The following is a 23,602-nucleotide window of genomic DNA, read 5'->3' on the forward strand; positions in this document are numbered from 1 at the left end:
TCAGGGAGCCCCAAAAAATAGAGACCAGAGCCCCAAAATAGGGGTGGGGGAGGGGAAATTGTAGCAGGGGTCAGGGAGCCCCAAAAAATAGAGACCAGCGCCCCAAAATATGGGGGGGGGGAGGGGAAATTGTAGCAGGGGTCAGGGAACCCCCAAAAATATGGGTGGGGGAGGGGAAAGTCACAGGGGGGGTCAGGGAGCACCAGAAATAGAGACCAGAGCCCCAAAATATGGGGGGGGGGAGGGGAAAATCATAGGGGGGGTCAGGGAACCCCCAAAAATAGAGCCCAGCGCCCCAAAATATGGGTGGGGGAGGGGGAATTATAGCATGGGGTCAGGGAGCACCAGAAATAGAGACCAGAGCCCCAAAATAGGGGTGGGGGAGGGGAAATTACAGCAGGGGTTAGGGAACCCTGAAAATAGAGACCAGCGCCCCAAAATATGGGGGGGGGGAGGGGAAAAACATAGGGGGGGTCAGGGAGCACCAGAAATAGGGGTGGGGGAGGGGAAATTACAGCATGGGGTCAGGGAACCCTGAAAATAGAGACCAGAGCCCCAAAATAGGGGTGGGGGGAGGGGAAATCACAGCAGGGGTCAGGGAACCCCCAAAAATATGGGTGGGGGAGGGGAAAGTCACAGGGGGGGTCAGGGAGCACCAGAAATAGAGACCAGAGCCCCAAAATAGGGGTGGGGGAGGGGAAATCATACAGAGGGTCAGGGAGCACCAGAAATAGAGACCAGAGCCCCAAAATATGGGGGGGGGAGGGGAAATTACAGCAGGGGTCAGGGAACCCTGAAAATAGAGCCCAGCACCCCAAAATAGGGGTTGGGGGAGGGGAAATCACAGCAGGGGTCAGGGAACCCCCAAAAATATGGGTGGGGGAGGGGAAATTACAGCAGGGGTCAGGGAGCACCAGAAATAGAGACCAGAGCCCCAAAATAGGGGTGGGGGAGGGGGAATTACAGGAGGGGTCAGGGAGCCCCGAAAATAGGGGTGGGGGAGGGGAAAATCATAGGGGGGGTCAGGGAGCCCCAGAAATGGATGAGGGAGGGGGAAATCATAGGGGGGGGTCAGGGAACCCCAAAATATGGGTGGGGGAGGGGAAAGTCACAGGGGGGGTCAGGGAACCCCAAAATATGGGTGGGGGAGGGGAAATCACAGCAGGGGTTAGGGAACCCCCAAAAATATGGGTGGGGGAGGGGAAAGTCACAGGGGGGGTCAGGGAACCCCAAAATATGGGTGGGGGAGGGGAAAATTATAGCAGGGGTCAGGGAGCCCCGAAAATAGAGACCAGAGCCCCAAAATAGGGGTGGGGGAGGGGAAATCACAGCTGGGGTTAGGGAACCCCCAAAAATATGGGTGGGGGAGGGGGAAATCAAAGGGGGGGTCAGGGAACCCCCAAAAATAGAGCCCAGCACCCCAAAATAGGGGTGGGGGAGGGGAAATCCCAACAGGGGTCAGGGAACCCCCAAAAATATGGGTGGGGGAGGGGAAAATCACAGGGGGGGTCAGGGAACCCCAAAATATGGGTGGGGGAGGGGAAAATCATAGGGGGGGGGTCAGGGAACCCCAAAAATGGAGTGGGGGGGAGGGTAAAAATCCCAAATATTCCTGAGGAACTTTCCTAAATTTTCTCCTCCAATCATCGCTGCCCCCGAAATTGGGAGGAGCTCAGGGGGAGTCCCCCCAAAAATCGGGACAAGGAGCCCCCCCAGGGATGAATTTCCCCCCTCAAAAATAGAGATAGAAAAACACGGAGATTTCCAAAAAATGGGAGTTTGGGACAGGAGAGCCCCAAAAAAGAGGAAAGAACCCCCAAAAAAACAGGAGAAGGAGCCCCCCGAGTTTTTCCCCGCAAAAACAGGGATAGAAAAACACGGAGATTCCCAAAATTGGGAGTTTGGGACACGGAGAACCCCAAAAAAAGGAGAGAACCCCCCAAAAATACAGGAGAAGGAGCCCCCCGAGTTTTGCCCCGCAAAAACAGGGATAGAAAAACACAGAAATATCTAAAATTGAGAGTTTGGGACATGGAGAGCCCCAAAAAATGGGAGAGAACACCCCAAAAAATGGGACAAGGAGCCCCCCCAGGGATGAGTTTTGCCCCTCAAAACAGGGATAGAAATAAACGGAGTTTCCTCAAAATTGGGAGTTTGGGACATGGAGAACCCCAAAAAATGGGAGAGAACACCCCAAAAAACACAGGAGAAGGAGCCCCCCGAGTTTTTCCCCGCAAAAACAGGGATAGAAAAACACGGAGATTTCCAAAATTGGGAGTTTGGGACATGGAGAGCCCCAAAAAATGGGAGAGAACACTCCAAAAAATGGGACAAGGAGCCCCCCCAGTTTTGCCCCTTAAAAACAGGGATAGAAAAACACGGAGATTCCCAAAATTGGGAATGGAGGGAAACTGAGAGCCCCAAAAAAAGGAGAGAACACCCCAAAAAATGGGACAAGGAGCCCCCCAGTGATGAGTTTTGCCCCTCAAAAACAGGGATAGAAATAAACGGAGATTTCTAAAATTGGGAGTTTGGGACACGGAGAGCCCCAAAAAATGGGAGAGAACCCCCCAAAAAATGGGACAAGGAGCCTCCCCAGTGATGCCCCCTCGAGTTTTTCCCCGCAAAAACAGGGATAGAAAAACACGGAAATTTCTAAAATTGGGAGTGGGGGGAAACTGAGACCCCGAGTGCGGCTTTTGGTTTCTTATCCCACATGGGAGACCCCCCAAAAAAAGAGGGAACCCCCCAAAACTGGGGTGACAGAATCACCCCCTGGGATAAAACCTAAATTATTTTATCTCCCTATTGAGGCGAGGGGCGCACGGAGCTCCCCCAAAAAAAGGAGAAGGAGGGGGACACGGACGCCCCTCAGGGTGTGAGGGGAGGGGGGGGCCCCGAGCTCCGGGCCCGTCCTCAGCGCGGCCCCGCCCGCCGAGGCTCCGCCGCGGCCTCACCGTCTCGTGCGGCTCCATGCGGATTTTGAAGGTTTGCTGCTGCAGCGTCTTGAGCGTCACGGTCACCGCCATGGCGGGACGGGGACGGGGCGGCGGCGGCGGCTCCTCCCGGCGGCCCCACAACATGCAACTCACGCCGCCGCCATCTTGAGGGCGGACCCGCCGCTTCCGCCGCGGCGCCGGAAATGCGTCACGGCGCCCGCGCGCGCGCGCGCCTGGTTCCCGCCTCGCCGGCTGACGTCACGTGACACAGGAACAGCGGAGCGAGGCGATCCCCAGTCACGTGACACGGGACTCGATCGTGCGTGGGAGTCACGTGACGGCGGAAACCCCCGCGCGCGGGGCCTCTCTCTGTCACGTGACACAGGCGAGTTCTTTGAAGCGCGGGCTCGCCCCGCGGTCACGTGACGCGCGCGGCGGCACAAAATGGCGGCGGCCGCAACATGGCGCGGGCGCGGAGGGGAAAGGAGGAATAAAAAGCAGGAAACGGCGGCGCCGGGACCATCGTTAATTTAATAGAAACCGGATCGCAACACCCCCGTACAGTCCCGTGCGACACCGCCGGTGCTCCCCTCCCCCCGCACCCTCCCCACCCCCGGCGCTGCTCCTGAGTCCTCGCCCCGAAAAGCGCCCGGTGCCGGTTCGGTCCCGGTTCCTTCCCGGCGCGGTCGCGGCTTCCCCGGGCCCGCGGGCGGCGGCGCCCATAGAAAAGAGTCCAGGTCTCACAGAGACAGAACGGTCCCGCCGCGGGACCCTCACAGCTCGTCACGCGGGGCCGCCTCCCCCTCCTCGGGCTCGGCCTCGGGCTCCTCCTCATCCTCCTCCTCCTCGTCCCCGTCGCCCTCATCGTCCCCTTCCTCCTCTTTCTGCTGCTTCTCCTCCTCCTCCTGCTTCTTCCGCTGCTCCTCGTCCTGCTGCTCCTTCATCTTCCTCTCTGCGTCCTGCGGGAGGGGGTGCGGGGGGTCATGGGTGGGGGCTCAGAGGGGGTTTCAGGGGGTCCTGGGGCTGCTCAGAGGGGGTTTCAGGGGGTCTCAGAGTGGTTTGAGGGGGTCCTGGGGGGGCTCAGAGGGGTCTCAGAGGGGTTTGAGGGGGTCCTGGGGGGGCTCAGAGGGTCCTGGGAGGGCTCAAAGGGGTTTCAGGGGGTCATGGGAGGGCTCAAAGGAGTCTCAGGGAGTCCTGGGGGGGCTCAGGGTGGGTTTCAGGAGATTCTGGGGGGGCTCACAGGGTCTCAGGGGGGCCTCACAGGGTCTCAAAGGGTTTCAGGGGGTCCTGGGGGGTCTCACCCCCCTTACCTTGGTGGCCCCCCAAGTCTCGTTCCCGATCTCCTCCGCCAGCTTCTCGTCGTCCGTGATCAGGAAGTTGTCAAAGATGGTTCCTGACTTCACCTGTGGGGAGGGGGCACTCAGGGGGGTGCTGCAGCCCCCTGGGACCCCCCCCCCAGGCCCTGCCAGGACCCCCCCTGACCTGCCAGAGGTCGAGGCCGATGACCCCGAAGCTGTCGTACGAGTAGAGCAGCGGGTCGGGGCTGTACTCGGGGTTGTCGATCTCGGGGTGCACCCACTTGCCCTTGTAGTCGGGGTTGTCGATCTGCTGCGGCCTCCACTCGCCCTGGGGGGGCACGAAAGGGGGTTCAGCCCCTTCCCCAGCTCTCCCCCTGCTCCTGCAGCCCCCCACCCACAGACCTCACCTTGTACTCGGGGTTCTGGATCACCGGGGGCTCCCACTCCCCGTCCATCTCCTCGTCCCAGTCCTCTGGTTTCTTGGCGTCGGGGTCTGGGATGTGCTCAGGCTTGTCCCAGTCCTGGAAGGGGGGGGTCAGGAAGGGTCACAGAGCTGCTGTGGCCCCCAGGGATGGTGTCACAGACCTCTCTGGGTTCCCTCAACTCCCCAGTTCTCACCCACCCCCCCCCACTATCCCCCTAATCATGCCAGGAGCTTTTCACAACCCCCCCCTAAATCTCCTAAAGACCCCTAAGTTACTCCCAGACCCTCCCACAGCTTCCTAAAAACCTTCAGAGCTCCCCCAGCCCCCCAAATCCCACCGGGGCACTGCCACAATCCCCCCCAAACCCCCTCCCCACCTCAGGTTTGGTGTCCTCGGGGTCGTCGATCTTGGCACGCTCGTCCCAGTCGTCGGGTTTCTTGGCCTCGGGGTCCTTGATCTTTTTTGGGGGGAGGAAATCCCAATCCTCCTCCAGGCTCCCCGACTCCACACGGGCGTTGTCGATCTTCACCTCGTAGGTGTTGTCCGGCCTCACCACCAGCGTGTACAGGTGGGTGAACTCGTCATCCTGGGGGAGCAGGGGGTGGCTCAGCAGGGCTGGAGACCCCCTAAACGGGCAACAGCAGGACCCCTGAACACCCCCCCCCCCAGACCCACCTTGCAGCGAATATCTTTATTGATCAGCACATTCTTCCCTTTGTAGTTAAAGATCACATGAACCTTCTTAGTGCCGGGACCGCAGATATCGGGACCTGGTGGGGAGGGGGAGCACGCAAAGAGTTAAAAAAAAAAAAAGATTGAGACCACCCTGAAGGGGTTAAAAACACCCAGAAGGACCACCCACCGAACATGATGTTGTACTCAGAGTCGCCGTGCATGTCCTCCTGGCTCAGGCTGGCCGGGAACAGCTTCACGTAGCCGCCGCCGCAGTCGATGTTCTGCTCGTGCTTCACCGTGAACTGCACCACCAGCGTCTTGTCGCGGTTGCTGAAGGGCTCGAAGCGCGACGACAGGGCGTAGAACCGGGCGTCCTGGCTCGTCTGGATCCCTGGGGGGCGTGGGGTGTGGTGAGGAAAACCCTCCCAAAACCTCCGGGTTTTCCTCACCCCCAGCGGCCCCCCCCGCTCACCTTTGTCCTTCTCGGCGTCGCCGTAGAACTTGCCGGCGGTGAGGACGAAGCGCCCGTAGTCGGGTTTGTGCTTGGATTCCACCCACCGGCGGGTCCAGGCGTCTGTGGGGGGCAGTGTCAGAACCCCTGGGCTGTGCCCCCGCACCCCCAAACTCCTCCTGCCCCCCTCAAAGAGCTCAGGGCAGGTCTCTCGCTGGATGGATTTAGGTGAAAGCAGAATCTCTGCGTGCAGGTGCTGTGCTCCTCACTCACAATCCTCTTCCTTCCCCTTTGTCTCTTGTTCCCCTGACCCTGAGCCCCTCTACTCTGTCCCTCAGGTGACCCTTCCTGGCCCATGGGGACACCTGGGCAGCCTCATCCTCCCTGTCCCAACTCCCACTCACTCCCCACGCGTGAGGAGTGGCCTCCTGCAGCCCCTGTCACCGCAGAGAGCACGGGGCCTGTGCTCTGTCCCCTCACAGAACACAGAAAGATCCCCCTCAGAGATCACAGCAGGGTTCCTCCATTCTCCCCTCACAGAACAGGGAAGTCCCCCCATTCTTTTTTAGAGGATCACTCCATTCTCCCCTCACAGAGCACTGGGGGACACACACTCAATTTTCACTCCTCAGAAAACACAAGAGAACTCCCCCTTTCTCCCCTCAGAAGCCATAGGGGCTACTCCCATTCTCTCCCCTCACAGATCACAGGAGAATCCCCTCATTTTCCCCTCAGAAAAGACGGGGCGGTCCCTCCATTCTCTCCCCTCACAAAACACAAGAGGGTCCTCCCATCCTCCTGCCTCCCCTCAGACTCCCCCCGGCCTCCTCAGGCACCGCCCCCCCAACCCCTTCACCTCAGGAGCCCCCGCTCAGGCCCCGCCCTCAGGGACCCCCGCCCGGCCCCTCCCTCACCTCCATCCCCGAACTCCTCGCGGAAGAACTGGGTGGGGCCGGCGGCCGCCAGGAGGGCTCCCAACAGGACGAGGGCGAGGAGGCTGAGAGGGCTCATGGCGGGGGGGAATCAGGGCCGCACTCGCTCCGTCCGTCCCGGCCCGGCGCCGCCCGGCACTGCGGAGGGGGGAGGAGGTGCCGACGCTTTTTATACCCCGGCCGCCCCTCGCCCCGCCCCCGCCGCGCTGCCATTGGCCCGAGCCCGCGCGCGGCCCTTTCCCATTGGCCGCTCGCCCGCCCGCCGGCGGCCACGGCGCCCCCGAACGTTGGCGTCCCAGATGGCCGCTTGCCATTGGCTGAGCGCGGCGACCAATCAGCAGCGACCACGCGTGCGGAGGGAGACGCCCCCCCGCCCCCCGCCTCGAGCCCGGGGTCACGTGGGGCGCGCGCTCTTAAAGGGACAGGACTCGAAAAGGAGCGGGGGGAGGAAATCGAAGGGGAAATTGGGACTATGGGGAAGGAGCAACGGACACGAGGAGCTGGGCAGTGTCCTGCTCTCCTTTGCCTTCGTACAGCCCATGACGTGGTGATGATGTCATTGATTAAGTGATGGCACAGCAGGTGTGAACACAAGGAAGGTGAACACAGGCCGCGGGCTGCTCTAATGAAGCTCTGGGCCGTATCAGCCAGTTGGGGTCCGTAGTGGAGCCGCTTCGCACCTCATGACGTCATTGTGCAGCCGCGTGACGTCACGGCGCCCCCCTGCAACCACCTGTGCCGCCCCGCCACTCTCAACATGGCGCCCACCTCGCTCAGCACGCTGTGCGCCACACCCAAGATGGCGGATGCGCCGCTTCCCTCCTCCTGGCGCAGCAGCCGCACTTCCGGCGGGCCCGGGAGCACTTCCGGCAGCTCCGCGCTCTCTTCCGGCCATGGCGCCGAGCGTGGCGGAGCGGCTGCTGGAGCGGCTGGACCGGGCCGGCGCTTCCGAGGGGCTCTGCAGCATCGCGGCCGCCGCCGAGCTCGGAGTCGATCACCAAACTCTCGTGGGCGCCGTCAAGAGCCTCCAGGCGCTGGGCGAGGTGCGGGAGCCGGGGCCGGGGCGCGGGGCGGCCCCCGGGCGGCGCCGGCCGTGCTGACCCCGGTGCCGGTGCAGGTGATCGAGGCGGAGGCGCGGACGGCCACGCGATGGGAGCTGAGCCCCGAGGGCGAGGAGGTGCTGCGGGACGGCAGCCCCGAGGTGCGGCTGTTCCGGAGCCTCCCCGAGGAGGGGCTGCCGCAGGGCGAGGCCCTGGTGGGTACCGGGGGCACCGGGGAGGGGAACCGGGGGTGGGCACCGCGCCGCTCATCGCGCTGTGTCCCCGCAGAAACTGCCCGGAGGCTCCTTGGGCTTCAGCAAAGCCATGGCCAACAAATGGGTGCGGCTGGATAAGGCAGCGGCCGGCGGTCCCCGCGTTCTGCGCGCCGTGAGTGGCACTGGGGGGGACGGACTGGGAACTGGGATGGGTCTGGGAGGGATGCACGGGGGTTACTGGGAACTGGGATGGGTCTGGGAGGGATGCACGGGGGTTACTGGGAATGGTCTGGGAGGGATGGATGGGGGTTACTGGGAATTGTCTGGGAGGGAAGCACGGGGGTTACTGGGAACTGGGATGGGTCTGGGAGGGATGGATGGGGGTTACTGGGAACTGGGATGGGTCTGGGAGGGATGCACGGGGGTTACTGGGAACTGGGATGGGTCTGGGAGGGATGCACGGGGGTTACTGGGAATGGTCTGGGAGGGATGCACGGGGGTTACTGGGAACTGGGATTGGTTTGGGAGGGATGCATGGGGGTTACTGGGAACTGGGATTGGTCTGGGAGGGAAGCACGGGGGTTACTGGGGACTGGGATGGGTCTGGGAGGGATGGATGGGGGTTACTGGGAACTGGGATGGAACTGGGAGGGATGGATGGGGGTTACTGGGAATGGTCTGGGAGGGAAGCACGGGGGTTACTGGGAACTGGGATGGGTCTGGGAGGGATGCACGGGGGTCCCTGGGAACTGGGATGGAACTGGGAGGGATGCACGGGGGTCCCTGGGAACTGGGATGGGTCTGGGAGGGATGCACGGGGGTTACTGGGAATGGTCTGGGAGGGATGCACGGGGGTTACTGGGAATGGTCTGGGAGGGATGCACGGGGGTCCCTGGGAACTGGGATGGGTCTGGGAGGGATGGACGGGGGTTACTGGGAACTGGGATGGGTCTGGGAGGGATGGATGGGGGTTACTGGGAATGGTCTGGGAGAGATGGATGGGGGTCCCTGGGAACTGGGATTGGTCTGGGAGGGATGCACGGGGGTCACTGGGAACTGGGATGGGTCTGGGAGGGATGGATGGGGGTCACTGGGAACTGGGATGGGTCTGGGAGGGATGCACGGGGGTTACTGGGATGGGTCTGGGAGGGAAGCACGGGGGTTACTGGGAACTGGGATTGGTCTGGGAGGGATGCACGGGGGTTACTGGGAACTGGGATTGGTCTGGGAGGGATGGATGGTGGTTACTGGGAACTGGGATTGGTCTGGGAGGGATGCACGGGGGTTACTGGGAACTGGGATGGGTCTGGGAGGGATGCACGGGGGTTACTGGGAACTGGGATGGGTCTGGGAGGGAAGCACGGGGGTTACTGGGAATGGTCTGGGAGGAATGGATGGGGGTCCTTGGGAACTGGGATGGGTCTGGGAGGGATGCACGGGGGTTACTGGGAATTGGGAATGGTCTGGGAGAGATGGATGGGGGTTACTGGGAACTGGGATTGGACCAAGGTGGGGATGTATGGGGGTCTCTGGGAACAGGGATTGTCCTGAGGAGGGGTCTGGGGGTCTCCTGCAGACAGGAATGTCCCAGGGGGGATGAATGGGGGTTACTGGGAACAGGGATTGTCCTGAGGAGGGGTCTGGGGGTCTCCTGCAGACAGGAATGTCCCAGGGGGGATGAATGGGGGTCTCTGGGAACAGGGATTGTCCTGAGGAGGGGTCTGGAGGTCCCCTGCAGACAGGAATGTCCCGGGGGGATGGCTGGGGGTCCCTGGAAAGCAGGGCCGTGCTGGGGGTGGGTGGATGGGGGTCTCCAGGGTTCAGGGCTGTCCTTGGAGGGTCCTTTTGGGGCTGTGCCCAGCCCTGGCTGTGCCCTGTGCCCCCCCAGGTGCCCTCAGTGCAGGACACGGTGCAGGAACACCTGGGCCAGGTGAGGACGGGCGGGGCCCAGGCCGTGCCCGACCGGGATCGTGCCGAGCTCAAGAGGAGGAAGCTGCTGCTGGAAATGTGAGTGGGGCACAGCTAATTAATATTTATTAATTCTGTTTGCTAATTAGTGCTTTGTTTTATATTGGTTATTGATTTATTGGTGTTTTCATTGTTAGTTGATTTTATTCTTTAGTCTTTTTGTTATCTTTTAGTCAGGCTGGTAATACCCAAATTTCCAGGCTTTGGTTTTTCTCAGTATTTTGTGATTATTTTATCCTTGAAATGTCACAAATTTAAGATCCCAGCTGCCCCATTTTCAAACCCTTTTGGATTTATTTATTGCAGTTTGTCCAGGCTTATCTTAGCAAAATCAGCTTTCACTGATTTAATCCTCCAATTAAAGACTCTTTGAGCCAGTGAAACATTAAATAAAAAAACCTGCAGTTGACCATTAATGGAATTAGCACAAATTAATGAGGAATTAGTGAGGAATCAGCCAGGGGAATGACAAGTTGCTGCCCCCAGGACCCTCAAGTCCTACTGGATCCGCAAGGGCAGCGCCTTCAGCACGGCCGTGGCGCGGCCGGAGACGGAGCTGACCCCGGAGATGATCGCCACGTACGTCCCCCCCAGGACCCTCTGTGACCTTGGCATGACTTTGGCATGACCTTAGCATGACCCCTGACCCCTCCTGCAGCGGCTCCTGGCGCCGGCTGCCCTTCAAACCCTACAACTTCTCCTCGCTGGGGCTGCCCCCCGCCTGCGGCCACCTGCACCCCCTGCTCAAGGTGCGCTCGGAGCTGCGCCAGATCTTCCTGGAGATGGGGTGAGTTGGGGGGGTCCTGGGGGGGGTCAGGGAGGAGGGGACAGAGCTCTCCCCCCCCATCCTGAGGCAGAGGTGACCCCCCCCAGGTTCACGGAGATGCGCACGGATAACTTCGTGGAGAGCTCCTTCTGGAATTTCGACGCGCTGTTCCAGCCGCAGCAGCACCCGGCTCGAGACCAGCACGACACCTTCTTCCTGCTGGGTGGGTGCTGGGGAGGTGGGGGGGGCACAGGGACCTGCTGACCCCCCCCTCAGGACCCCTCTGAACCCCTCCAGAGCCCCCTGAACCCCTGCTGCCCACCCCACACCCCCCTGACCCCCTGCTGCCCACCCCACACCCCCCTGATCCCCTGCTGCCCACCCCACACCCCCCTGATCCCCTGGTTCCCACCCACACCCCTCTGACCCCCTGCTGCCCACCCCACACCCCTTTGATCCCCAAAACTCCTCTGAGCCCCTCAAAGCCCCCCCCTCACCTTTTTTCCCCCCCCCCCCCCCAGACCCTGCTGAAGCCCCCCAGTTGCCCCCTGGCTACTACACCAAGGTGAAGAAGGTGCACTCGCAGGGAGGCTACGGCTCACAGGGGTGAGACCCCGACCCTGGGGGCGATTCAGGGGGGTCCTGTGTGTGTCCCCCACCCCCCTGAACCCCATTTTTGGCCCCCCCCCCAGGTACAGGTACGAGTGGAAGGTGGAGGAAGCACGGAAGAATCTTTTAAGAACCCACACCACGTCAGCCAGTGCCCGTGCCCTGTTCCAGCTGGCACGGCAGGTCTGGGGGCTTTTGGGGGCGTCTGGGGGCTTTGAGGGGGTCTAAGGGGTTTTGGGGGGATGCAGCCATGAGGGGGAATAGGGGTTTTAGAGGGGATTAGTGGGTTTGGGGTGTCAGTGAGATTTGGGGTGATCAGAGCAGTTTAAGAGGCTCAGCGTTGTTTGGAGGGGCTCAGGAAACCCAGAGCAATTTGAGGGGGATCAGAACAGTTCTGGGGGGATGGGGGGTCTCACCTGCCCCTCATCCACCTGTCCCCCCCTCTCAGGAGAAGTTCACCCCCGTGAAATATTTCTCCATCGACCGCGTGTTCCGCAACGAGAGCCTGGACGCCACGCACCTGGCCGAGTTCCACCAGGTGGAGGGGGTGGTGGCCGACCGGGGGCTCACCCTGGGCCACCTCATGGGCATCCTGCGACAGTTCTTCACCAAGCTGGGTACACGGGGGGCGCCGGGGGGGGCACCCCGAACCCTTCTGTGCCCCCCCTGACCCCCTGTGTGCCTCCCCCCCCTTCCCAGGGATCTCCCAGCTGCGTTTCAAACCCGCCTACAACCCCTACACGGAGCCCAGCATGGAGGTGTTCAGCTACCACGAGGGTGAGGGGGGTCCTCGTTTGGAGCAGGGACATTTTGGGGGCTCTTCTTATAGCTGGGGGTCTGGGGATTCCAATTAGAGCAGGATCTGGGGGTGGGGGGTCAGCCTGAGCTGGAGAAAGGGGGAGCACTCTGGGGTTCCAGTATTTGGGGAGGGGTCTATGGCGTGCCCCGTCTCGTTCTCCAGGACTAAAGAAATGGGTGGAGGTGGGAAACTCGGGGGTCTTCCGCCCCGAGCTGCTGCTGCCCATGGGGCTCCCCGAGAACGTCTCTGTCATCGCCTGGGGGCTCTCACTGGAGCGGTGAGTGGGGGTCACCTTGGGGAGGTGGGGGGGGGGGGACCCCACTGTGGGCCCAGCCCATCTGACCCCCCCCCCATCCCGTCTCCCCCAGACCCACCATGATCAAATACGGCATCAAGAACATCCGCGAGCTCATGGGGCACCGCGTCAACCTGCAGATGGTCTACGACAGCCCCATGTGCCGCCTGGACGTGTGACACCCCCGATCCCCCCGGGGGTCCCCTCCTTTTGGGGAGGGGGTCCTCACTCCAATAAAGCCCCGTGTCCTGTGGTGCCTGTGTGTGTGCTGGGGAAGGGAACCTGTGCGGGGTGGTGCTCGGGGAGGGTTTATTGTCACCTCATGGGCTCGCACGGTGCTGGAGAAGCCGAGATCCGCCCGGGACCCCCGAGGCCTTCACGGGACGCCCGCCCGCGACCCTCAGGCTCTTCCCGCCTTTCTTTCCTTGGCCGATGATTGGCCCGTGCAGCTGCCAATCATCCCCTGGGATCCAATCAGCAGCGCCGGGCTGTGAAGGACGGGCGCTGATTGGGCGCAGGGGTTCCCGCCCCGCAGGCCCTCATGAGGGGCGACCGAGAGCCGCGCGATCGCGGCCCCCGATCCACCGCCGGGACCCCGGCCCGGGCCGGGCTTAGAGCCCCCAACTCACCGCCGGGACCCCGGCCTGGGCCGGGCTTAAAGCCCCCGATCCACCGCCGGGACCCCGGCCCGGGCCGGGCTTAGCGACCCCGACCCACCGCCGGGACACCGGGCCGGGCTTAGCGTCCCCGACCCACCGCCGGGACCCTCGCCCGGGCCGGGCTTAGGGCCCTCAACAAACCGCCGGGATCCTGCGCTATCCCGGGGCCCCGGCCCGGGCCGGGCTTAGCGTCCCCGATCCACCGCCGGGACACCGGGCCGGGCCTTGCGCCCCCGACCCACCGCCGGGACCCTCGCCCCGGGCTTAGCGCCCCCGATCCACCGCCGGGAGCCTCGCCCTGGGGTAGGGACTGTAGCGGCCCCAGCTCGGGGGTCCTTCCCCCGCAGCTCCCCGGGGCCGGGATGTCACGGAAGGAGTTGGAGAGTCCCGAGCCGGAGGTGGCGGCGGGGGACGGGCCCATCCCGGCGGATTTGGGTGAGGACGAATCCCCCGGCAAGGATCCGGACAGGTACGAGCTTCATTCACCCTGCGCCGCTATTTTGAATACAAAGAGCAGGGAGGGGGGACACGCGTGTTTCCACGAGTCACAACGTTAATTAGAGGGTAATTCTCTATTAACGCGACTGGCAGGGCTGTAACAGGGCAGAGCCCGGCCCTGTCCCCGTGGATGTGGGACCCTCACAGGGTGCACACCCCGATGGGGAAATCCCTGTCCCTGTGTAATCCATTCCCACAGTGGGACAGGGATGTCCCTCACCCTGTCCCCACTGGGTCCCTGCCCATCATAGGGGGATCCATTCCCGTAATGGGATAGGGATGTCCCTCACCTTGTCCCAATGAGGTCCATGCCCCTCACAGGAGGGTCCCTGTCCCTGTGTGACCCATGGGGGAGTGTCCCTGTCCCTGTGTGACCCGTGGGGGAGGGTCCCTGTCCCTGTGTGACCCATGAGGGAGGGTCCCCGTCCCCTCCCCTGTGGGGAGCACACCCCGGACAGAGGGTCCCGTGTCCCTGCCCAGGCCGTGTGCGGAGCCAGCGCTGAGCCACCGCTCGTCCCTGTACTTCGCCTCTCTGGCGGACACCATGGAGGGGCTGAAGCAGCAGGCGCGGGACGTCTGCAACCGCCTCACCGACACGCGCCGGGAGGACCAAACGCTGCTGAACGGCTTCAGGGACAACCTCCTGCTAAAGGTAAAGCCCGGAGGGGGCGGCGAGCTCCCCTCCTTCCCCCCGAGGCGCCGGGAATCGCGTTATTCCGCCCGGCTGGGTGCGAGAAGGGCGACACAGCCCGGGTGGGGAGGCAGCTGCGCGGCTCGGCCGGGGGGAGCCCCCCGAGCCCCCGCGGGGGTGGCCGCAGCTGCCTCCGGCCCCGCTTCCAGCGGCCCCCGATGTCCCCCTCGCTGTCCCCCCCCTTGTCCCCACGCTGCCCTCGCGCCGGACTTCGCTCCCGCCGATGTCTCCACAGCCGGGAGAAGGCGGGGGGCGGTCGGCCGGTCCCCAGACCCCCTCGCAGATGGCAGCCCGGCCTGGCAGCTGCGGCCCGCGCTGACCCGGGCGCTCGGTGGCCACCGCGACCGGCGCTGCGGCTACCGGGGGGCGCAGCTGGCGGCGGTCGGGCCAGGCCGGGAGCGCTGCCAGAGCGGGCGGGCGCAGCTGCCCCCCGGCCCCGGGGACGGCGGCCGTGCCAGCGCCGGGACGAGCCGTGGGCCCCGCTCGGGCAGGTCTCGGAGCTGACGGAGCAGCTGGACGAGCGGCTCTTCCGCTCCTACGACTTCCACAACAAGCTGATGGAGGAGAGGCTGCAGGAGCTGAGCGAGGTGACGGAGCGCTCCGAGAAGGTGCACGCGGAGCTGCGCCACATCTGCTGCACCCTCGAGGCGGTGTATCAGGATCTCTGCCTGCCCGAGGACTGAGGGCACCCCCAGACGTGAGCGGGAACCCCCCCAAACCCACGGGATCGCAGGGCTGTGCCGGTCAAAGGGGGATTTTGGCCCCAAAGGGCTTTTCTGTTACTCTTGCTGTTGCTGTTGGTGGTTGGAACAAATAAAGGGCAGAAGCCGGCCCAAAAGCCGGATGTGCTGGGCTGGGATCCCCGCCCGAGGGCAGGGCTGGGTCCTGGCAGGTTAATGAACGCTGACGAGCATGGAGGGGGCTGTCCCACCGTTTATTGGCCACGGGGGCGGCGAAGGCACCGGGATGGGCGTCGGACACGGGGGCTCAGCACCCCTGAGTGACACCGAGTCCCGTCGGTGACACCGAGTCCCGTCAGTGACACAAGGTGTGCTCGGTGACACCGGGTCCCGCCAGTGACACAGGATTTGGTCGGGGTGACACCGAGTCCCGTGGGTGACACGAGGCCCCGGCAGTGCCACCGGGTCCTGTCAGTGACGCTGTGTCCCTTCTGGGGATACCTGGGTCGGGTTGGTGACACTGGGTCCGGTCAGCGCCGCCATCTCCTCGTGAGGAGCAGACCCAGTCCCCACCAGTGCCACCAGTGCCACCATGTCCCCACTACGTCCCCTTGGCCGGGGCGAAGGCCTGGATGCCGGTGATGGCGCGGCCCAGGATCAGCGCGTGGATGTCGTGGGTGCCTGCAGGGACCACCGCAGCTCAGTGTGACCCCCCCCCTGACCCCCCCAGGAGCCCCCCCAGCCCCCTCCCCGCCCTACCCTCGTAGGTGTTGACGGCCTCGAGGTTCATGAGGTGCCGGATGACGTGGAACTCGTCGCAGATGCCGTTGCCCCCCAGCATGTCCCGCGCGTCCCTGGCGATGGCCAGCGCCTTCCCGCACGAGTTCCGCTTCAGCATCGACACCATCTCGGGGGCAGCCCTGCGGGGGACACGGACAGGGACACGCTGACCCCCCCTCCGGGACCCCCCTGGCCGCCCTCGGGGACAGTGCCACCCACCTGCCCTCGTCCTTGAGGCGGCCGAGGCGCAGGCAGGCGTGCAGCCCCAGCGCGATCTCCGTCACCATGTCCGCCAGCTTCTTCTGCACCAGCTGGTTCCGGGCCAGCGGGCCCCCAAACTGCTTCCTGCGGGCCGGGGGAGGGGGGCAGTGAGTTATTGGGGGGGCTGAGAGGCGGTGGGACCCCCCAAAACACCCCCAGACCCCCCGTTACCTGTCGAGCACGTATTGCCTCACCGTCTCCAGACAGGCCTCGGCGGCGCCCAGCGCGCCCCAGGCGATGCCGAAACGCGCCTGGGTCAGGCAGCCAAAGGGGCCCTGGGGGACAGGGGGTGTCACTGGGACCCCCCAAATCCCCCTGGGACCCTCCCCAGCACCACCCAGCTCCCCCCCCTTACCGCCAGCCCCTCGGCCTTGGGCAGCACGTTCTCCTCGGGCACCTCCACGTCATCCAGCAGGATCATCCCGGTGGCCGAGGCGCGCAGGGAGAACTTGCCCTCGATTTTGGGGGTGCTGAGCCCGGGGGTCCCGCGCTCCACCAGGAACCCCCGGACCCGCCCGTCCTCCTCACACCTGGCCCACACCACGCACAGGTCGGCTATGGGCGAATTGGTGATCCTGGGGAGTTTGGGGAGGGTTAAAGAGGAGTTCTGGGGGGTCCCCCCCCGCCCCCAGTGTCCCCCTCACCCCAGTTCGGAGCTCACCAGGTCTTGGAGCCGCGCAGGGTGTAGCTTTTGGCGCCGGGGTTGTGCCGTGCTCGCGTCTCCATCCGCCCCGGGTCGCTCCCGTGGTTGGGCTCCGTCAGCCCGAAGCAGCCCAAGATCTCCCCCCGGGCTGGGGAGGGGGTGTCAGGGGCACCACTGACCCCCAACCACCCCAGCACTCCCCTTTCTGCCCCGCAGACCCTCCCCCAACTCCCCCCAACACCCCTCCACCCACAGACCCTCCCCCAAATCCCCCCCACACCCCTCCACCCACAGACCCACCCCCAAATCCCCCACCCTTCCACCCCGCAGACCCTCCCCCAAACCCCCCCCAACCTTTCCACCCCGCAGACCCTCCCCCAAACCCCCCACACCCCTCCATCCCACGGACCCTCCCCCAAATCCCCCCCACACCCCTCCACCCACAGACCCTCCCCCAAATGCCCCCCACCCCTCCACCCCACAGACCCTCCCCCAAATCCCCCACACTCCTCCACCCACAGACCCTCCCCCAAACCCCCCCCACCTTCACCCCGCAGCCCCCCAAACCCGCCGCTGCCCCTCCCGTGCCGGGGGTCTCACCGAGGCGGGGCAGGAATCGCTCCCGCTGGGCGGGGGTCCCGTAGGCCCAGAGGGGGAACATGACGAGGGAGGACTGGACGCTGAGCACGGAGCGGTAGCTGCTGTCCACCCTCTCCAGCTCCCGCGTCACCAGCCCGTAGCCCACCGACGTGGTGCCCGCGCAGCCGTACCCTGCGGTGACCCCCAGGGTGTCCTCAAAACCCCCAGTGTCACCCCAAAACTGCCCTCAGGAGCCCCCCAGGGTGTCCTCAAAACCCCCAGTGTCAGACAGGAACCCCCCCCCCACCCAGATACACAGTCCCATCCTGGGGAGTGTCATCCCTCAGAACCCCCAGAAACTGCCCCCAGGAGCCCCCCCGGGTCTACTCAAAACCCCCAGTGTCCCCCCAAAACTGCCCCCAGGAGCCCCCCAGGATCACTCTGCAGAGCCCCCAAATCCCATCCCAAGGTGGGGGTCACTCAGGGACCCCCAGGGTCTCCTCAAAACCCCCAGTGTCCCCCCAAAACTGTCCCCAGGAGCCCCCCCGGGTCTCCTCAAAATCCCCATTGTCACCCCAAAACTGCCCCCAGGAGCCCCCCCGGGTCTACTCAAAACCCACAGTGTCACCCCAAAACTGCCCCCAGGAGCCCCCCAGGATCACTCTGCAGAGCCCCTAAATCCCATCCCAAGGTGGGGGTCACTCAGGGACCCCCAGGGTGTCCTCAAAAGCCCCAGTGTCACCCCAAAACTGCCCTCAGGAGCCCCCCAGGGTGTCCTCAAAACCCCCAGTGTCACCCCAAAACTGCCCTCAGGAGCCCCCCAGGTCTCAAAACCCCCAGTGCCACCCCAAAATTGTCCCCAGGAGCCCCCCCGGGTCTCCTCAAAATCCCCATTGTCACCCCAAAACTGCCCCCAGGAGCCCCCCCAGGTCTCCTCAAAATCCCCAGTGTCCCCCCAAAACTGCCCCCAGGAGCCCCCCCAGGTCTCCTCAAAACCCCCAGTGCCACCCCAAAACTGTCCCCAGGAGCCCCCCCGGGTCTATTCAAAACCCCCAGTGTCCCCCCAAAACTGCCCCCAGGAGCCCCCTCGGGTCTCCTCAAAATCCCTTGTCACCCCAAAACTGCCCTCAGGAGCCCCCCCGGGTCTCCTCAAAATCCCTTGTCACCCCAAAACTGCCCCCAGGAGCCCCCCCAGGTCTCCTCAAAACCCCCAGTGTCACCCCAAAACTGCCCTCAGGAGCCCCCCCGGGTCTCCTCAAAATCCCCATTGTCACCCCAAAACTGCCCCCAGGAGCCCCCTCGGGTCTCCTCAAAATCCCTTGTCCCCCCAAAACTGCCCCCAGGAGCCCCCCCAGGTCTCCTCAAAACCCCCAGTGTCCCCCCAAAACTGCCCCCAGGAGCCCCCCCGGGCCTACTCAAAACCCCCATTGTCACCCCAAAACTGCCCCCAGGAGCCCCCCAGGATCACTCTGCAGAGCCCCCAAATCCCATTCCAAGGTGGGGGTCACTCAGGGACCCCCAGGGTCTCCTCAAAAGCCCCAGTGTCACCCCAAAACTGCCCTCAGGAGCCCCCCAGGGTGTCCTCAAAACCCCCAGTGTCACCCCAAAACTGCCCTCAGGAGCCCCCCAGGTCTCAAAACCCCCAGTGTCACCCCAAAATTGTCCCCAGGAGCCCCCCCGGGTCTCCTCAAAATCCCCATTGTCACCCCAAAACTGCCCCCAGGAGCCCCCTCGGGTCTCCTCAAAATCCCCAGTGTCACCCCAAAACTGTCCCCAGGAGCCCCCCCGGGTCTCCTCAAAATCCCCATTGTCACCCCAAAACTGCCCCCAGGAGCCCCCCCAGGTCTCCTCAAAACCCCCATTGTCACCCCAAAACTGTCCCCAGGAGCCCCCCCAGGGTCTCCTCAAAACCCCCAGTGTCACCCCAAAACTGCCCTCAGGAGCCCCCCAGGTCTCCTCAAAACCCCCAGTGTCACCCCAAAACTGCCCCCAGGAGCCCCCCAGGATCACTCTGCAGAGCCCCCAAATCCCATCCCAAGGTGGGGGTCACTCAGGGACGCCCAGGGTCTCCTCAAAACCCCCAGTGTCCCCCCAAAACTGCCCTCAGGAGCCCCCCCGGGTCTCCTCAAAACCCCCATTGTCACCCCAAAACTGCCCCCAGGAGCCCCCCCGGGTCTCCTCAAAATCCCCAGTGTCACCCCAAAACTGCCCCCAGGAGCCCCCCATGGTCACCTCGCAGACCCCCCCCAAACTCCATCCCAAGGTGGGGGTCACTCAGGGACCCCCAGGGTGTCCTCAAAACCCCCAGTGCCACCCCAAAACTGCCCCCAGGAGCCCCCCAGGGTCTCCTCAAAATCCCCATTGTCACCCCAAATCTGCCCCCAGGAGCCCCCCAGGTCTCCTCAAAACCCCCAGTGTCACCCCAAAACTGCCCCAATGAGCCCCCTCGGGTCTACTCAAAACCCCCAGTGTCCCCCCAAAACTGCCCCCAGGAGCCCCCCAGGATCACTCTGCAGAGCCCCCAAATCCCATCCCAAGGTGGGGGTCACTCAGGGACCCCCAGGGTGTCCTCAAAACCCCCAGTGTCACCCCAAAACTGCCCTCAGGAGCCCCCCCGGGTCTCCTCAAAACCCCCAGTGCCACCCCAAAACTGCCCCCAGGAGCCCCCCCGGGTCTCCTCAAAATCCCCATTGTCCCCCCAAAACTGCCCCCAGGAGCCCCCCATGGTCACCTCGCAGACCCCCCCCAAACTCCATCCCAAGGTGGGGGTCACTCAGGGACCCCCAGGGTGTCCTCAAAACCCCCAGTGTCACCCCAAAACTGCCCCCAGGAGCCCCCTCGGGTCTCCTCAAAATCCCCAGTGTCACCCCAAAACTGCCCTCAGGAGCCCCCCAGGGTGTCCTCAAAACCCCCAGTGTCACCCCAAAACTGCCCCCAGGAGCCCCCCCAGGTCTCCTCAAAATCCCCATTGTCACCCCAAAACTGCCCCCAGGAGCCCCCCAGGGTGTCCTCAAAACCCCCATTGTCACCCCAAAACTGCCCCCAGGAGCCCCCCAGGTCTCCTCAAAACCCCCAGTGTCCCCCCAAAACTGCCCCCAGGAGCCCCCCAGGATCACTCTGCAGAGCCCCCAAATCCCATTCCAAGGTGGGGGTCACTCAGGGACCCCCAGGGTCTCCTCAAAACTCCCATTGTCACCCCAAAACTGCCCTCAGGAGCCCCCTCGGGTCTCCTCAAAACCCCCAGTGCCACCCCGAAACTGCCCCCAGGAGCCCCCCCAGGTCTACTCAAAACCCCCAGTGTCACCCCAAAACTGCCCTCAGGAGCCCCCCCAGGGTCTCCTCAAAACCCCCAGTGTCACCCCAAAACTGTCCCCAGGAGCCCCCCAGGTCTCCTCAAAACCCCCAGTGTCACCCCAAAACTGCCCCCAGGAGCCCCCCAGGGTCACCTCGCAGACCCCCCCCAAACTCCATCCCAAGGTGGGGGTCACTCAGGGACCCCCAGGGTCTCCTCAAAACCCCCAGTGTCACCCCAAAACTGCCCTCAGGAGCCCCCCAGGGTCACCCCACAGACCCCCCAAACCCCATCCCTGACCCCCAATGCTCCCCCAGAGTCATCCCCCACCCCAGCCCCTCCCATCTCCCCCCGAGCCCCCCAATAATCCCCTCAGGAGCTCCAGGGGGGGGGGTCCCTGACCCACACCCCCACTTTGTGTCCCGGGGGTCCCCATGGCCCCCCCTGACCTTGGATGGTGGGGCCCAGCAGCCCCAGTTCTCCCAGTTCAGTCACGATCTCCCGGTCAAACACTGCAGGGGGGAGAGGTGGGGGTGAGGAGGGGTCGAGCTGGGGGGCGAATTTGGGGGTCCCCCACACATTGGGCCTGTGGGAGGGAAGGGGGGGAGAGGATTTGGGGGGGTCCTGGGAGTCTTGGGGGGGTCGGGGAGCTTTTGGGGACACCAAACCCATTTTCTTGCACAGGAAGGATCTTGAGGGAGTCGGGTGGGGGGACACAGGGGAGTTTTGGGGGGACAGGTGACATTTGGGGACATCTGGGGTGAAATTGGGGTTGGTGCATCTGGAATTTCCTGGGGGGTTTGGGGGGGCTCTTGCAGGGGGGTCAGGCTGTATCGGGGTGTTTCGGGGGGCTGTTTTTGGGGTACCCTCATTGGGATTGGTACATCTAGAATTTCCTGGGGGGTTTTGGGGGGCTCTTGCAGGCGGTTTAGGCTGTACTGGGGGTGGTCAGGCTGTACAGGGGTGTTTCGGGGGGTTGTTTTTGGGGTACCCTCATTGGGATTGGTACATCTAGAATTTCCTGGGGAGTTTTCGGGGTTCTTGCAGGGGGTTCAGGCTGTACCAAGGGGGTCAGGCTGTATCGGGGTGTTTCGGGGGGCTGTTTTTGGGGTACCCTCATTGAGATTGCTGTGGCTAGAATTTCCTGGGGGATTTTGGGGGGCTCTTGCAGGGGGTTCGGGCTGTACCAGGTGGGTCAGGCTGTACCGGGGGAGGTCGGGGTGTATCGGGGTGTTTTAGGGGGCTGTTTTTGGGGTACCCTCATTGGGATTGGTACATCTAGAATTTCCTGGGGGATTTTGGGGGGCTCTTGCAGGGGGTTCAGGCTGTACCGGGGGTGGTCAGGCTGTACTGGGTGGGGTCAGGCTGTACTGGGGTGTTTCAGTGGGCTGTTTTTGGGGTACCCTCATTGGGATTGGTGTGTCTAGAATTTCCTGGGGGGTTTTGGGGGGCTCTTGCAGGCGGTTTAGGCTGTACCAAGGGGGTCAGGCTGTATCGGGGTGTTTTGGGGGGCTGTTTTTGGGGTACCCTTATTGGGATTGGTGTGGCTAGAATTTCCTGGGGGGTTTTGGGGGGCTCTTGCAGGCGGTTTAGGCTGTACCAAGGGGGTCAGGCTGTACAGGGGTGTTTCAGGGGGCTGTTTTTGGGGTACCCTCATTGGGATTGGCACATCTAGAATTTCCTGGGGAGTTTTCGGGGTTCTTGCAGGGGGTTCGGGCTGTACCGGGAGGGGTCAGGCTGTACCAGGGAGGGGTCAGGCTGTACCGGGAGGGGTCGGGGTGTATCGGGGTGTTTCGGGGGGCTGTTTTTGGGGTACCCTCATTGCGATTGGTGTGTCTAGAATTTCCTGGGGGAATTTTGGGGGGCTCTTGCAGGCGGTTTAGGCTGTACCAAGGGGGTCAGGCTGTACCGGGGGAGGTCGGGGTGTATCGGGGTGTTTTAGGGGGCTGTTTTTGGGGTACCCTCATTGGGATTGGTGTGGCTAGAATTTCCTGGGGGAATTTTGGGGGTCTCTTGCAGGGGGTTCAGGCTGTACCGGGGGGGTCAGGCTGTACCAGGTGGGTCAGGCTGTACCGGGGGAGGTCGGGGTGTATCGGGGTGTTTTGGGGGGCTGTTTTTGGGGTACCCTTATTGGGATTGCTGTGGCTAGAATTTCCTGCCGGGTTTTGGGGGCTCTTGCAGGCGGTTTAGGCTGTACCAAGGGGGTCAGGCTGTACCGGGGAGGGGTCAGACTGTACCGGGAGGGGTCGGGGTGTATCGGGGTGTATCGGGGGTCAGTTTTTGGGGTACCCTCGTGCCGGTTGGCCTGCAGCACGCGGGGCAGCAGCCTCTCCTGGCAGTATTTGCGCGTCGTGTCCCGCAGCAGCCGCTCCTCGGCGCTCAGCAGCCCCTCCAGCCCCAGCGGGTCCTGCCAGTCGAACTGGGGGGGCACTGGGGAGGGGGAGACACCCCCAGTTTGGGGGGTGGGGGTCAGCAAGGGGGTCAGCGGGATTCCTCTGGCCCCCGTTTCACTCACTCACCCTGTGCGGGGCTGCCCCGCCACCGGACACCGCTCCGGGCCAGGCGCAACAAGGGGGGGGCCAAACGCAGCGCCATGGGGGGGCTGGGGAGGGGGGGGGCACACAGGGGGAAATCAGGGACCCCCCGATTCTCACACGGGGATCGCTGATGTCCCCCCCCCCCCCTCCCCCGGAACCCCAAATTCCCGCCCCTTTAAACCCCACCGGAGACCCCCCCAGCACCCCAAAATCCACCGGACACGTCCCCCCCCAGCTGGTCCGGACCCTCCCCGGGTGAGCCCCGACCCCCCCGGTGCCCCCCGGTGCCCCCCGGTGCCCCCGCACCGTTCGGGCTCCGCGGCAGCGAACGGACCAGGTGGAGCCGTGACGTCACGGGGGGTGGGGGGGGCGTGCCGGGGGCGTGTCCGGGAAACACCGGAATTAACCCGTGAGTGTCCGGGCTCGGGGCGAATAGGGGGTCCCCGGGGGGGGTGACACCCCCCAAAATAATCCCCTCAAGGGTTGTGTGACCCGAATCACCACCGGGAGGGTCCGGAGGGCTGCGGGACCCCCAAATCTCCTTCCGGGGGGTTCTGGGGGTCCCGGTGT

The 23,602-nt window shown here is 63.9% G+C and overlaps 4 protein-coding genes across 4 annotated transcripts; 2 read left to right on the forward strand and 2 right to left on the reverse strand.

Moving 5' to 3' along the window:
- Nucleotides 1–3,451: 3,451 nt before the first annotated feature.
- Nucleotides 3,452–6,865, reverse strand: CALR (calreticulin). The gene is made up of 9 exons (XM_056510243.1): nucleotides 6,703–6,865; nucleotides 5,810–5,911; nucleotides 5,525–5,728; nucleotides 5,338–5,432; nucleotides 5,039–5,248; nucleotides 4,645–4,758; nucleotides 4,422–4,565; nucleotides 4,250–4,342; nucleotides 3,452–3,898 (listed from the first exon to the last, which is right to left on the reverse strand). Exons 1-9 carry the CDS (start codon nucleotides 6,797–6,799, stop codon nucleotides 3,713–3,715), a joined length of 1,245 nt encoding a protein of 414 aa, XP_056366218.1. The 5' UTR covers nucleotides 6,800–6,865; the 3' UTR covers nucleotides 3,452–3,712.
- Nucleotides 6,866–7,140: 275 nt separating this feature from the next.
- Nucleotides 7,141–12,665, forward strand: FARSA (phenylalanyl-tRNA synthetase subunit alpha). The gene is made up of 13 exons (XM_056510212.1): nucleotides 7,141–7,763; nucleotides 7,838–7,975; nucleotides 8,049–8,147; nucleotides 9,864–9,982; nucleotides 10,430–10,522; nucleotides 10,602–10,730; nucleotides 10,817–10,932; nucleotides 11,231–11,315; nucleotides 11,402–11,501; nucleotides 11,767–11,935; nucleotides 12,018–12,095; nucleotides 12,280–12,394; nucleotides 12,486–12,665. The coding sequence occupies exons 1-13, from the start codon at nucleotides 7,404–7,406 to the stop codon at nucleotides 12,589–12,591; spliced, it is 1,707 nt and encodes a 568-aa protein (XP_056366187.1). The 5' UTR covers nucleotides 7,141–7,403; the 3' UTR covers nucleotides 12,592–12,665.
- A 607-nt stretch (nucleotides 12,666–13,272) lies between these two features.
- On the forward strand, nucleotides 13,273–15,071 carry SYCE2 (synaptonemal complex central element protein 2). The gene is made up of 3 exons (XM_056510382.1): nucleotides 13,273–13,540; nucleotides 14,050–14,221; nucleotides 14,752–15,071. Exons 1-3 carry the CDS (start codon nucleotides 13,434–13,436, stop codon nucleotides 14,941–14,943), a joined length of 471 nt encoding a protein of 156 aa, XP_056366357.1. The 5' UTR covers nucleotides 13,273–13,433; the 3' UTR covers nucleotides 14,944–15,071.
- A 104-nt stretch (nucleotides 15,072–15,175) lies between these two features.
- GCDH (glutaryl-CoA dehydrogenase) lies at nucleotides 15,176–23,373 on the reverse strand. The gene is made up of 11 exons (XM_056510241.1): nucleotides 23,339–23,373; nucleotides 23,015–23,096; nucleotides 22,785–22,925; nucleotides 20,945–21,007; nucleotides 17,225–17,395; nucleotides 16,643–16,772; nucleotides 16,337–16,556; nucleotides 16,153–16,256; nucleotides 15,940–16,065; nucleotides 15,700–15,860; nucleotides 15,176–15,621 (listed from the first exon to the last, which is right to left on the reverse strand). The coding sequence occupies exons 2-11, from the start codon at nucleotides 23,088–23,090 to the stop codon at nucleotides 15,542–15,544; spliced, it is 1,272 nt and encodes a 423-aa protein (XP_056366216.1). The 5' UTR covers nucleotides 23,091–23,096; nucleotides 23,339–23,373; the 3' UTR covers nucleotides 15,176–15,541.
- Nucleotides 23,374–23,602: the final 229 nt, after the last annotated feature.

The sequence above is a fragment of the Oenanthe melanoleuca genome, chromosome 25 (genome assembly GCF_029582105.1).
Source record: "Oenanthe melanoleuca isolate GR-GAL-2019-014 chromosome 25, OMel1.0, whole genome shotgun sequence".
NCBI classification, from domain to species: Eukaryota; Metazoa; Chordata; class Aves; order Passeriformes; family Muscicapidae; genus Oenanthe; species Oenanthe melanoleuca.

Bases quoted from the DNA above. Each gene is read 5' to 3' on its own strand.
- SYCE2 (XM_056510382.1), top strand. From the start codon at position 13,434: ATGTCACGGAAGGAGTTGGAGAGTCCCGAGCCGGAGGTGGCGGCGGGG. The intron at 13,541-14,049 runs GTACGAGCTTCA...GTCCCTGCCCAG, and splicing joins CCCGGCAAGGATCCGGACAG to GCCGTGTGCGGAGCCAGCGC. The intron at 14,222-14,751 runs GTAAAGCCCGGA...CCGCTCGGGCAG, and splicing joins GGGACAACCTCCTGCTAAAG to GTCTCGGAGCTGACGGAGCA.
- GCDH (XM_056510241.1), bottom strand. From the start codon at position 23,090: ATGGCGCTGCGTTTGGCCCCCCCCTTGTTGCGCCTGGCCCGGAGCGGT. The intron at 17,396-20,944 runs GTCAGGGGGGGC...GGGTCACCGCAG, and splicing joins GCTGGGCCCCACCATCCAAG to GGTACGGCTGCGCGGGCACC. The intron at 16,066-16,152 runs GTAACGGGGGGT...CCCGGCCCGCAG, and splicing joins AGGCAATACGTGCTCGACAG to GAAGCAGTTTGGGGGCCCGC.
- FARSA (XM_056510212.1), top strand. From the start codon at position 7,404: ATGACGTCATTGTGCAGCCGCGTGACGTCACGGCGCCCCCCTGCAACC. The intron at 10,933-11,230 runs GTGGGTGCTGGG...CCCCCCCCCCAG, and splicing joins CGACACCTTCTTCCTGCTGG to ACCCTGCTGAAGCCCCCCAG. The intron at 12,395-12,485 runs GTGAGTGGGGGT...CGTCTCCCCCAG, and splicing joins TGGGGGCTCTCACTGGAGCG to ACCCACCATGATCAAATACG.
- CALR (XM_056510243.1), bottom strand. From the start codon at position 6,799: ATGAGCCCTCTCAGCCTCCTCGCCCTCGTCCTGTTGGGAGCCCTCCTG. The intron at 5,729-5,809 runs GTGAGCGGGGGG...CACGCCCCCCAG, and splicing joins CGACGCCGAGAAGGACAAAG to GGATCCAGACGAGCCAGGAC. The intron at 4,759-5,038 runs GTGGGGAGGGGG...CCCCCCTTCCAG, and splicing joins CCGAGGACACCAAACCTGAG to GACTGGGACAAGCCTGAGCA.